Source organism: Pseudochaenichthys georgianus, chromosome 23 (genome assembly GCF_902827115.2).
Source record: "Pseudochaenichthys georgianus chromosome 23, fPseGeo1.2, whole genome shotgun sequence".
Classification (NCBI taxonomy): domain Eukaryota; kingdom Metazoa; phylum Chordata; class Actinopteri; order Perciformes; family Channichthyidae; genus Pseudochaenichthys; species Pseudochaenichthys georgianus.
In genome coordinates, this window is record NC_047525.1 from 11,792,843 (window position 1) to 11,806,248 (window position 13,406).

General features: G+C 41.3%; 1 protein-coding gene across 1 annotated transcript in view; it reads left to right on the plus strand.

Annotated features, from left to right (window-relative positions):
• The window catches only part of LOC117468321 (muscarinic acetylcholine receptor M2-like), an 81,016-nt gene extending 74,587 nt beyond the window's left edge, over nt 1–6,429 (plus strand). Inside the window, exon 3 of the mRNA XM_034112381.2 lies at nt 4,707–6,429. Coding sequence (XP_033968272.1) covers nt 4,748–6,250 — 1,503 coding nt within the window. The 5' untranslated portion in view covers nt 4,707–4,747 and the 3' untranslated portion in view covers nt 6,251–6,429. The remainder of the gene's footprint in view (nt 1–4,706) is intronic.
• Nucleotides 6,430–13,406: the final 6,977 nt, after the last annotated feature.

The window sequence follows — 13,406 nt, forward strand, 5'->3', positions numbered from 1 at the left end:
TGAGATTTGGATGAGCAAGTGTTTATTTTCATTTTATACAACTTTCCTATATCAATGAACTGTAATACGACAAATGGACCTTCACCCTGTGGAGCAGCTGTACTGCAGCAATGATGGGTTTTGAATTCCAGTCATGCTTCTCTGCAAACAGCAAGTAAACGAAAGCCTAACCCTGCATGCTCCCATGGAGAGGGCCAGCGATGAAAATGCATGTAATCATTGAAGACATGCAACAATTGCCCTGGGCTTTACCTTGGACGGTGCTCAGAAATGGGGAAAAGGAATCTGGACACGAGGGAGGCAGCCAAATGCATCGGCATCATTGCAACTACTCAGCTGCTTGTTAAAACAATATTTCTTGAATATCTAGGAAGCAACATCAACAGAGGTTTAGACCTGTTGCACTGTCCGAATTTGACAAGCAGATGCCATTTGAAAAAAAAATGCATCGATTGTTTCCTACTTTATAGTTTTTGGGGTTTAGATCTGGCACTCCAGGAGTCCGCTACAAAAGACAAGGAGGACAGAAGTTGTGTAGAAAGGATGAGGTTAGCCCTGTCTGCTTCCCAGAGGGCAGAAGCAATTTTAAGCTCTAGTGAGCCAGCTCCCCCAATACCAAAGTCTGAACACAGAACAATAGTCAAGTTCATTTATGCACGTCCTCCCATGGCAGCAACTGACTTTTCTCACTTTGTTCTAATACACTAAACAAAAAGGGCACAATTAGGATTGTGGAATCCTCTCAAACACTTTCAATTCAGTTAGGAAGTTTAAGGACAGTGAATATATCTTCTTAAATGTAGTATACATAGATACATTAATCTACTAGGATGTGCACAAGTCTTAATATTCATCACCCTTTGGATAATAATAGAAGTGTCACTCATGTTGTGATTGTGCTCTGTCAGATGCAGTCGCGCTGACTGCAGTAGTACAGAGACTAGCAGGTAGGCTCTGTGGTTGATAGCTATGCTAAGAGTGCCACTGCTGCTCTCCCCAGGCGATGGCAACTGCACTCATTCTCAGCGGGCTGGCATGCCAGCATTTTTACCAACAGCACTGAAGCAAAGACGTCCTCCTCCTGCTCAGTACAACTTCCCTACAATTGGGGTCACAAATAAATAATTGTACAAACTGAAACTGTAAAATTAAGGCCTTTTTGATCAAATGAAGCAAAGCTGTGGCTTTCCTTTTAAAGCCAAAGTTTGTTTTCACAGTAGGTTGATGCTACCATGGCTCACAATATGTGGATGGAAGCTTTAAAACAAAGATCAGACTCCCCTGGCTGTTCAAATTGAGCTGAAAAGGATTTGTGCATCTTTAGTTGACTCTAGCCGGAGCACAGCTTTCGCTGTGTTGTGGCAGAGATTTCAGGTGTGGGATCGGGCTTATTGCAGCTGGAGGTGGACAAAGAGCAGCAAAGGGAGTTAACTGCGTCCAATGTGCTTTGACCATCAATACTGATCCACTTAACTTTTATAATCTCAAGCGAGCCACAAGTGTGTCCCATTTGTATTGTTGGTGTTTTTGAATATAAACCGGTGGACTTAAACATTTTATGGGGATTAGTCCAGTTTAGCTCCATGCCTAATGCAATGATTAGGGATTTTCTGGCACAGCAGATAAGTGAATTTTCACTAGTTACTCAGCAACTGCGCTAAACTGTTAAAGACCTTAAGCCGAAATGGCAAAGTCTTGGAGAAGACCGCTCTCCATGCAGTAGTGTGTCACCCATAACACTTTAGAGTCTATTCACTTTGAATGCGCTACACCTCATACATTAGTTCAACACTAGTCATCAACCATATGATGAAATCATTGATTGTCCTCATCAAGTTCTAATATATTAGCTCACATACAGCACGTCGAGTAAGGTCTTCACACCTAACAGCAAAAAGTACAAAGCTATTGCAAAAGAGCTGTGGCATAAAATATATGACTGTAACTATACTGGTCATATATTTATTTGGCTAATGACTCAGCTTTTTTGTAGTATGTCTACATTCTTCAGATGTAGCATTAATCTCCCAACTGAACAGACAATTCGATTCCCTTTTGCATGATTAAACTCCAGATGTTGTCTGAACATTGATGAATGTTTGTGGCTCACCTCATTGTTTTTAGTCAAATTTGTATTCAGTTCTTGGACAGCATATTGATCTTTCTGAGCTGAATGGTATTTTCAAAAGGCTTTTCATTTACAGGCTGAATAACCACATGCGGATCAAGTTTGATTAGTTTACAAAAGAAGGAGCTTGTGGAAAAAGTTGAAGCAGTTCCCCAGCCTGATGATATTTATGTCAAACTGAGAAGTGATATGCCATCGAGTGTGCCATAAAATCTGACCTACAGCGCCTGGAACTGCTCTAAGAGTTGTGGCCCAGCTCGGGAGGCAGAGAAGGCAAACCACATTACTCCTAATACCAAAGGCGTGTGAACACAAGACTGAGCAGTGTATACATCAAAGCAAGGTCTACAACACAGGCACATGTTTAAGGTTAAGGGCAAGAACTAGTGGGTCACTTGGGCATCAAATGAATTTTATAGTGCTGTATGAAGAGAATTTTAAAGTGCGAGTTGGAAATGGACCTTTGATGATAAAATGTCAGCTCTAATTGTGTCAATAATTCCTTTTAAAGTTTTCATTGAACTAATTTTCATTTGGATTATGTGTGTGAATGGGGTTTAATTACACTTTTCCCTATCTTTTTAAGAATGTACGGGCAAACATTGCACAGTCTAAAAATATGTATTCTTGGTCGTTCGAAGATTCAACAACTTCAAATATAGGGGTTTTGAAGCACATTCAGCAGAAATGAAAAGACAGCAATTCAAGCCAAAGGCTAGTCATTAGGCATTATGTAGTCAAAAATGTATCCATCAAAGTGGATAGGCGAACAAAAGCCTTGAAAAAAAGAACAGCTTTGAGCACTTTGCATGAAAAAATAAATGTGCAAATGTATTTTGTATTCATCGCATGGATTTGTACACTGGAAAATATGTTGCCAGTGCCTGTTTGTGTTTTGTTATCCTTGTTTTGCAGATGTAACTTGGTCCAAACAGGACTACATGAAATACTTTAATAAAGAATTATACATAACATAAACTCAGTTGTCCAGTAAAGGAACAATCTCGTTCTTCCACTCATTAGTTTGAAATAAATTGCGTTTGATTGCCTCATTTCCAAGCATCTTATCTTTCATCAGCCATTGTATTTCAATCGTGCAGTCCCAATTTTAGAGTTTTTTCTTTCTCAATAATGAAGCAGGTGTCTAATGGGGAGATGTTATTTATGCAATAATTAGGAAAAATATCTGTGCCAGATATCTTAGCAGCTAATTACCAATGTAATTGGCATACAGACAAATTGGTACTGTTATTTGATGAATTTCTTTTAGACGAGCTTAAAGCTGATGTAAGAAAAGGTCACACTGCTCATTCGGATGTTATAGCGGGATATATACACTGAACAAAAATATAAACGCAAGACTTTTGTTTTTGCTCCCATTTTTCATGAGATGAACTCAAAGATCTAAAACATTTTCTATATACACAAAATAACCATTTCTCTCAAATATTGTTCACAAATCTGAACAAATCTGTGATAGTGAGCACTCCTCCTTTGCCGAGATAATCCATCCCACCTCACAGGTGTGGCATATCAAGATGCTGATTAGACAGCATGATTATTGCACAGGTGTGCCTAAGGCTGGCCACAATAAAAGGCCACTCTGAAACGTGCATTTTTGCTTTATTGGAGGGGTCTGGGGGGGTCCGAAAACCAGTCAGTATCTGGTGTGAGGGGTAGGGTTAGGGTTAGGGTTCGGGTAATGTTGTGAATCGAGTGGCCCATGGTGGTGGTGGGGTTATGGTATGGGCAGGCGTATGGTATGGACGACGAACACAGGCCACTCGATTCACAACATTACCCTAACCCTAACCCTAACCCTACCTCTACCCCTCACACCAGATACTGACTGGTTTTCGGGACCCCCCAGACCCCCCCAATAAAGCACAACTGCACGTTTCAGAGTGGCCTTTTATTGTGGCCAGCCTAAGGCACACCTGTGCAATAATCATGCAGTCTAATCAGCATCTTGAAATGCCACACCTGTGAGGTGGGATGGATTATCTCGGCAAAGGAGAAGTGCTCACTATCACAGATTTTTTCAGATTTGTGAACAATATTTGAGAGAAATGGTTATTTTGTGTATATAGAAAATGTTTTAGATCTTTGAGTTCATCTCATGAAAAATGGGAGCAAAAACAAAAGTGTTGCGTTTATATTTTTGTTCAGTGTAGTTATATTTTATAATCTACCTCTGGATCAACACATTTAACAATGGCATTGTTTTTGCAGCAAAGTGATTTTATTTTTCTGAATGTGACTGAAACTAATAATGACATATTCAATAATAGTAACTCCATGTTAAATAATAAAATACTGCTGAAGTCCCACAGTAATGTTTTCCTAGTGTTTTCCGGATATTTTGAACATATATGTTCCATGCCAAGTTGAATGAAAGGCATGGGATTTCCTTTGAGTGAAACAAATGTACCTTAATAGCATAATTGAACTGTGATTAAGCTATGAACCTATTATTTATGCCATTAAAAAGACTTCAGATGACTCAAAAGTTAAACTGACACAGTTATCTTTCATGCCTCATAACAAATCTTCTCTTCTCTTTTGTTCTTTCTCTTAGATTCCATCTGAGTAGGAGGTGGCAACGAAAGACCAAATGCCATGGATGTATTTAATTTCACTTACTGGAATGCCTCCGAAGGCAATGGCACAGAAGTTGTGGAAGAGAGCGAAAGCGCCTACAAGACTGTGGAGGTGGTGTTCATCGTGTTGGTGGCCGGTTCTCTCAGTTTGGTTACAGTTATTGGAAATATCCTGGTCATGCTTTCCATCAAAGTTAATAGGAACTTACAGACGGTCAACAACTACTTTTTATTCAGCCTCGCATGTGCTGACCTGATTATTGGACTGTGCTCTATGAACTTGTACACAGTCTACATCGTAATGGGCTACTGGCCCCTGGGCCCGGTGGTGTGCGACTTGTGGTTGGCCTTGGATTATGTTGTTAGCAATGCGTCTGTCATGAATCTTCTCATCATAAGCTTTGACAGATATTTCTGTGTCACCAAGCCCCTTAGCTACCCTGTCAAGAGGACCACCAAGATGGCGGGAATGATGATTGCAGGAGCCTGGGTCCTGTCTTTCATCCTGTGGGCACCAGCTATTCTCTTCTGGCAGTTCATTGTCGGTGGGCGGACAGTGCCTGAGAGGGAGTGCTACATACAGTTCTTCTCCAATGCTGCAGTCACTTTTGGCACCGCCATTGCCGCCTTTTACCTGCCTGTCATCATCATGATTCAGCTCTACTGGCAGATCTCCAGAGCAAGCAAGAGCCGCGTGAAGAAGGATGTCCGCAAGCCCTCAGCAGCCAAACCAGAGCCCCTGATGCCTGCTCAGAGGAATAACACTCCAAAACCCAACAATAACAACGTACAGGGGGAGGACACAGGTGGCTGCCAGAGCCAGAATGCCAAGGATGGAGCTAACCAGCACGATGGAAAACTGCAAAATGGCAAGGGACCTTCCTCGACAAATGCTGAGGGAGAAACCGAAGGTGACGATGTGACGAGGGAGAACTGCGCTCCTGGAGAAGAGAAGGAAAGCTCCAATGAATCAACATCTGGCAGTGTGGCTGCGTCCAATCAGAAGGATGAAGAGGCGGCACCCTCCGCCGCTAACTCCAGTGCTGAAACGAGCCAGCCCCTCCCCCGCCAGCGAGCCAAGGCAGGGGGCTCCAAGCTGACCTGTATCAAGATCAAGAGTAAATCGCCCAAGGGTGACTGCTACACCCCAACAAATGCCACAGTTGAGATCGTCCCGGCCTCAGAGCGGCAGAATCACGTGGCGCGGAAGATCGTGAAGATGACAAAGCAACCTCCCAAGAAGAAGAAAGGACCGCCATCACGGGAGAAAAAAGTGACCCGCACCATAATGGCCATCCTGGTAGCTTTTGTTGCAACCTGGACTCCTTACAATGTGATGGTGCTTATAAACACCTTCTGCTCAAGCTGCATCCCCAACACAATGTGGACTATCGGCTACTGGCTGTGCTACATCAACAGCACCATCAACCCAGCCTGCTACGCTCTGTGCAATGTCACGTTCAAAAAGACATTCAAGCACCTTCTCCTCTGCCAATATAAAAATAGTAGGTCCGCCAGATAAATATGGGCCACTTAGGAGGAAGAGTTGAAGTATGAGTTGTCCGTTTGTGTGTGCCATCTGTGTGTGTGTCCGTGTGTGTGTGTGTGTGTGTGTGTGTGTGTGTGTGTGTGTGTGTGTGTGTGTGTGTGTGTGTGTGTGTGTGTGTGTGTGTGTGTGTGTGTGTTTGTGTGTGTGTGTGTGTGTGTGTGTGTGTGTGTGTGTGTGTGTGTGTGGTGTGTGTGTGTGTGTGTGTGTGGTGTGTGTGTGTGTGTGTGTGTGTGTGTGTGTGTGTGTGTGTGTGTGTGTGTGTGTGTGTGTGTGTGTGTGTGTGTGTGTGTGTGTGTGTGTTTGAGTTCTGTGAGCATGATAAAGCCTGCATGAGTCCATTCGACATTAGTTCCCTTAATTTGATCCTTTCGTTTTCCAATTTCCCTCTCAAAAACTGGTTGTAGCACTTCACACAAATGTAACTGATTCCAGTTGCGTCAATATGTGTCGTGCAGAAGCAGAACAGATTAGGAAGGTTGCGCAAAATTAAGTTTCACTCAAGTGTTTATCTTACTCAACAGTAAGCTATGTGCTGTGTAAAGCACGGAGCACTTGGGATTGACACTGAGCTGATAAAAAACTAGGAACGATAAAGAGCAGAGGAAGATCTGCACTGTGCGAAAACACACAACTTCAAATGGGAAAAAGGGCTGTCTGACTTTTCAAACTTAAGAAGTTTGACGTTCAGTAGAGATACATGTAGATAACTGTACATATCAGTGTAGACTCGATATTTATGTCACATGTGGGTGTGTGCTGACTCTGAGTAAGTGTGTACTCTCATGGTTGCCCCTCTGCTTACTGTCTGTCTGTGATCTTTATCATGGCACTTCCAAACAGCCACATGTAGAATAAAGTGGGGCAGCTTGCGTAGATTGCCTCTTTAGTGGTTACATTAGGACTGGAAGATATTCCATCTGCTTATGAGCCCCTGCGGGATTGAGTCGCCATCAATACATAATAGATATATAAATATATTAAGCCTGCACTTCAGGCAAATTACATTCAAACAAAACACATTTACTCACTTGCCTTAACTGGTTGTGTTTGCCATCACGCTGTGTTTGGGTTGATTTTGGTGTCTCAAAATGTCTGCCTCCCCCTTCATGCATGAATGCTATATTGTTTGTAGTCACAACATAAAAAAACATTTAAGACACAGTCCATACTGATTATACTTCTTCATTAGAACTATTTTCTAATGAAGAAGTAATCTCTCCCACTTAACTCACTTCAAAAAGTTAACAATATCTGAAAAACTTATGTTGTTCTTTACAAGAGTTTAAAATACAAACTTGTTTATCCAATACATCACTACTTCTACTAGCTTGAATATTACTAACAAACAAACATCCACTTTGATGAAATGTTTGGTACCACTCAGGTCATATAGTTATGAAGCTAGGCTAAAGTTAGCATAGATGCAGGGAGCCGGGGGAAATGGCTAGCCTCGCTCCATTTATCAACACCTCTAAAGCTGAACGATTAACAGATTATATCTTGTTTGTTTTTGTGCAAAATGCAAGTTGTATATCTGTGGGAATATTTATTTTTTGGAAGGGAGCAAAAATTATTGTTGTCTTGTCAACACTCTGAGGAAATCACTACACCCGGCCAATAAATAATCCCACACATAAAACAACAACTTGACGTTTTGGATTACAAGCTGCTATTAATCATCATAAAGTAGTGCCAAATAGCTGTTAGAACAACAGACAACAATAGTAATGACTAAATAGAAAATGGTGGCATGAGATTGTTCAGTCGCACTCTTTCCTTTGCGTCATATCAGTTTTTACTATTGTTGACAGGATTGAATTTCAGTGGTTATTAGGATGTTTGCTGTTGCTTCTAGTAACCATCCCTCTGTGAGTGAAACAGGTGGCTGGAGCTCAGAGCTGAGGTGTGAATACTGTCTGTGGGAAGGCATTGTGTGGTGTGTGTTTGTTTTTTGGCGTGTGTGGATGAGTGGGAGACATCATATGATTCTGCTGATTAGTAGATTGATGTCACAGCGCGTACTGTACTCACTATACTGATGATGATTGTGAAGTGTGTGTGTGTGTGCGTGTGTGTGTGTGTCTGTGTGTGTGTGTGTGTGTGTGTGTGTGTGTGTGTGTGTGTGTGTGTGTGTGTGTGTGTGTGTGTGTGTGTGTGTGTGTGTGTGTGTGTGTGTGTGTGTGTGTGTGTGTGTGTGTGTGTGTGTGTGTGTGTGTGTGTGTGTGTGTGTGTGTGTGTGTGTGTGTGTGTGTGTGTGTGTGATCTTGTGTGAAGCGAGTGTGGGTATACCTGCTGATGTGTGTTTGCTCCAAGAGTGGAGTTTACTTCTGATCACGGGTTAAAACCTTGTGATTTAAATAAGGGCTATTTCTGCGTCTTTAATGTACACATTCGTAATCCATCGTCGTATTTTGAAAATTAACAAACGGGTTAATTAATTCTATGTAAATCATTTTATTCTTAGATTGAAAACAATACATAGCTGTGTCTTATTTTAATTGAAAAATAAATTAGAAAAATATCAATTTACTGCAAGACATGTTCAGTGTATCCATGCATGTCATCCATCATTTCAACATATTAGCCAATTCTCTGTTACGGTAATGTATGCTCACCAGGTGGAGTGATGAATATTCAGGAGCATTTGCCATCAGGAGGTTGCCACAGCGGCTGGTAGGGGGGCTTTGCAGAGAATTACTCCTGCACGTAATATCTCCTCAAGGCTGTCTCCTTATACAGAGATCTGGGACAGATCCTATAATGAAAACTCACCATGAGGCTGATCAGATTATAGGACGATGTGGAACACCTACATTTGAGATTAAAGATGGCCCATTACACGCTCAGCTTGTGCTTGCATGCTATGCGCCCATTCTCCACTTAGTGCTCCACTCGGTCCTGATCCTGGTATAGTCGACCTCATATATGAGGTCATGAATGTAATGTATATACCACATTTATTCATTAGCTTGCTCTATTATTAATTCCCTAACTCCTGCACTCAATAAAGCCTTCGTTCCTGCTATGTCAAAGCTCCTAAGTGCAGAGTCAGTACTTGCACTCAAGTGTTGTAGTCACAGAAATGCATTAAATGTTTTTTACATTTACATTTATTTGCTGGCAAATAGCAAATGCTTTGTTCAATTACCAGCCATTCATAAACTCTGTATGCAACCCCCAAAATGTTGCATTATATCAGTGGTGGAAGAATGATCCTTTACTCAAATCAAAGTTACAATAAATACATGTAAAAATAATGTTTAACAAATGATACTCATGCATTTAAAATTGTACTTAAGGTGAGACGACGTCTTTGACAACTTAAGTCAATTTACAAATCGCAAGTTTCTTCCTTTAATACAATTGAAGCCATTTATTGTCAAAATGATTCTTAATATGTTCAGGATAGTTCTAATGATCCTACATGTGACATAGGAAGAGGAGCCAAATAAGAATACATTTTTTAATCCAATGTTTTCTGACCTGGGCAGTCAACGAAAACTGACCATGTCGTCTTATTTCAAGGCTTGTGCGTTTGGTTGGCACTCCAGATGCCTAAATATGGGGATTTCCTCGATATGTCCCATTTGATATACATAATTCTGAATGGGCCTTTAGAGTAATTGAACTTTTCCCCCACTATAAGTACCTATACTATTTTGGTATTTGAGTAAATGCACATTCCACCTCTCCTGCTCTTCATAGATGGTCCATGTTTATCTGTCGAGACAGTTTCCGCATGAAGTGAGGCATCCATCCCACATCGACATCCAACTATCCGTCAAGTTGATAAGTGGAACCATGTCTGTCTGACATCCGTCACACGTCTCAGTAGTGGGTAGAGAGCCTTCCAGAATATCTGATTAATCTTTGCTAAGCTGTCGTTTGAGTGATACCAGCAGGAGAATAAGTGGCTCACAGCTCAAGCGGTGGTCCAGGGGTCCCAGTTTGAGCAGCTGCTTGAGTGTTTGATGGAAGGTGATGGCAGTTTATCACCTCCTGGAGCGGGAGAGATGCATCTAAAAACAAACAAAAGTGCTTTCCGTGCTTATCTCCACAGCATGCACTTTAAACGTCAGGAGTAAAGTTCTCAAAAACCCCTCCCCCCTGCTCCTGTTGCCAATAGGGTGGACGGATGAGAACAAAAATACGTTGTTGTATCAGGCGTTGTTGCTGGGGGGGGCGTGGGGGTGGATGATGTGAGAGAATGTGGGCTTATGATAGAACGAGTAAGCGTTGTTTGTCGACAGCGAAAGAGAGCGGCTGTCATGCGTGTGAGGGAGATAGCCCCCAAGGTGTACACTTTGTACGTTTAGAAACAGATAAGCTTGCCTTTGTAGTCATGGCTACCAGAAGGGGAGGAGGGGGAGAGACGGGGGCTTGTCAGTGACAAAATCCAAAGCTAGATATTCAGCCTGCACCATGTTTGGAGAAGTCACAGCCGTTCTGTGCAGGTCAGCCAAGGGTTTTGATGCAGGAATTCGAGTGTCCCAGACGAAACCTGCCGCCTGGTGTAAACACAGCGAGATGCGGTGCTGTTTACCGGCGCTGTTTACCGTCCCTGCCACGCTTTTATTGCGTCTCATCCTCATATTGTGCAAACAGAATCCACCGTCTGTGCTTATTATATTATAACCTTCTTACTTTACGAGCTCTAATGCATATATGCTCACCTACGGACCATATATTCTGATGTTCATCTGTCTAATATAACTAGAATAAACATTGTCTCCATTGTGATCAACAGACCATCATGTGCCGTCAGAGCTAGCTGGGCTCCTCTTCACACGGCTAATGTCAAAGGGCTAGGCTCCTTTTACGGAGTACGTATGACATTTATCAGAGACAACTTCAAATTTAGGTTTTCTCTGGGCTTCTCTCTCTCTAATAATTTCGGCAATCTTGTGCAGTCATGCAGAATTGAAAACGCAGCAGCTTGTGCATGCTGGGAGAATTCTAATCGGAAATTATATTTATATCGCCAGATTGTACGGAGCAATTGAAAGTGCCTTATCCAGATAAACATAAAGAAATTGCTCTTTTATCCCTCAATCCCGGTTGTATTTTACAGTAAGTGTGTGTGTGTGTGTGTGTGTGTGTGTGTGTGTGTGTGTGTGTGTGTGTGTGTGTGTGTGTGTGTGTGTGTGTGTGTGTGTGTGTGTGTGTGTGTGTGTGTGTGGTGTGTGTGTGTGTGTGTGTGTGTGTGTGTGTGTGTGTGTGTGTGTGTGTGTGTGTGTGTGTGTGTGTGTGTGTGTGTGTGTGTGTGTGTGTGTGTGTGTGTGTGTGTGTGTGTGGACGGGGCTGCAGTGTGATGCCCATTAGAGAAAGTGTTCAGCATTTTAAAATTAAGATTTGATGTTTCTCAGCTCTGAGCTCAAACCATTGTAACAGCCACTGTGATTGCAGAGTGGACTGAACAATCTAAAATCATCCTCTCAATCCTTTTGAAATAATTTCTCAAAACATGTGACATAATTGACACATTTCCATACATCTAAGAGGCACAGCGGGCTATTTTTTTTGTTTTTTTCATCCAGTGTGTGTGTGTGTGTGTGTGTGTGTGTGTGTGTGTGTGTGTGTGTGTGTGTGTGTGTGTGTGTGTGTGTGTGTGTGTGTGTGTGTGTGTGTGTGTGTGTGTGTGTGTGTGTGTGTGTGTGTGTGTGTGTGTGCCTTTATACTGAGAGCTGTCCTGTCATTGGTCAGCGTGGGTGTGTGCATGCAGCTTGATGTGCGGTGTTGTATTTGTTCTCAATGGCATCCTCAGCATGAAGACATCAGATTTGGACAAAATATCATGGCCCACATCAGGGAAGATGCACACAGTGTAATGTGTATCTCTCTGTCATCACTCCTTTCTCTTTAAAAAATGTCGTTCAATAGCAACAGGTTGCAAGACTCACTTAGACACAGTGTTGTGTGGTATTGGAATACATATATATAAATACTTATCTTGTACATTTTATATCACATTTAGTAAACCTGTTTCTTTTATCACTGTAAAAAGTACAAGTGTAATATTCCAAATTAAAATAAGATCAGTGTACAGCAAGAGAGTTTAGTTTTTTTCATTTGAAATTGAAATTGCTATTTAAAATCTTTAAATATATGAGTATTATGGAAAGTATTTAAAGAGAATATTGTGAGAAGAGGAGAAGGTATTTCTGGGGGCATGATTTGCTAAGGATGAATTATTGCTTTGCAAATTGAGCGACTGGATCCAAACTGCGAGGATTTCAAGAACGACTTTTGCTGCCAGATGGGCGAAAATAGAGAAAATTGGAAATCCGAAGATGGACGAAGGCTAAAATTGGCTTCCAGTGACCTAAAGGCCAAGAGGCAAGTGGCTTCATTTTGATTTGACCTGTTAGAGACACTCACCTTGGAAAGAATTTGGTCATCTTCTATCTTACCGGACACACTTTCTAACTTTTAGCAACTTTACCATCCTGGGGAAAAGGTTGTTTTTTTGTGTAGAGCAACATAAGTGTTGAGCTTTTTGACCTGATCTGAAATTCAACGGTCAAGATTAACATGTGGATTTAAAACAGAATTAGCACAAAAAAAAAAGTAAATAAAAAAAAAAAAAATGAATAGCCTACTGCAAATGTCAAGTGTACATACAAGTGTTCATTTTTCATTTGCCTATGTACGTAGATGTTCATGTATATTCACTCACTGTGGCTTGTGGCTTCTCTTGCAATAGGTAAACATATTTTACAGTCTATTGTTTGCATTGTATATATCTATATGATAATAAAGTATATGTAATTCAGATGTGGTACATTTGAAATGTACATACACGTCTTTAATAGCTTATATCTGAATGTTTCTCTCATTTATGCTTCTCCCCCTCCCCCACTATGATACTTCCTGTACAGTAACAATGGTATTAATTTCCTTTTTTGATGCATTCTTAATTGATTATATGTTCTGGTCAATGAATCTGAGTGTTGTTATTATTATTGGCCACCTACGACACTGTAAGATGAACTGCATTACGTGGTTACATTGTGCCATATTCTCTCAGAATGGAATTCAAATAAAGATAATATGAAATGTGTTTTTAATATCTGAGTTATTGAATGTGAGGATGCACCGGGTGAAAGAGAGGAAAAAAACGTTCTAGCTA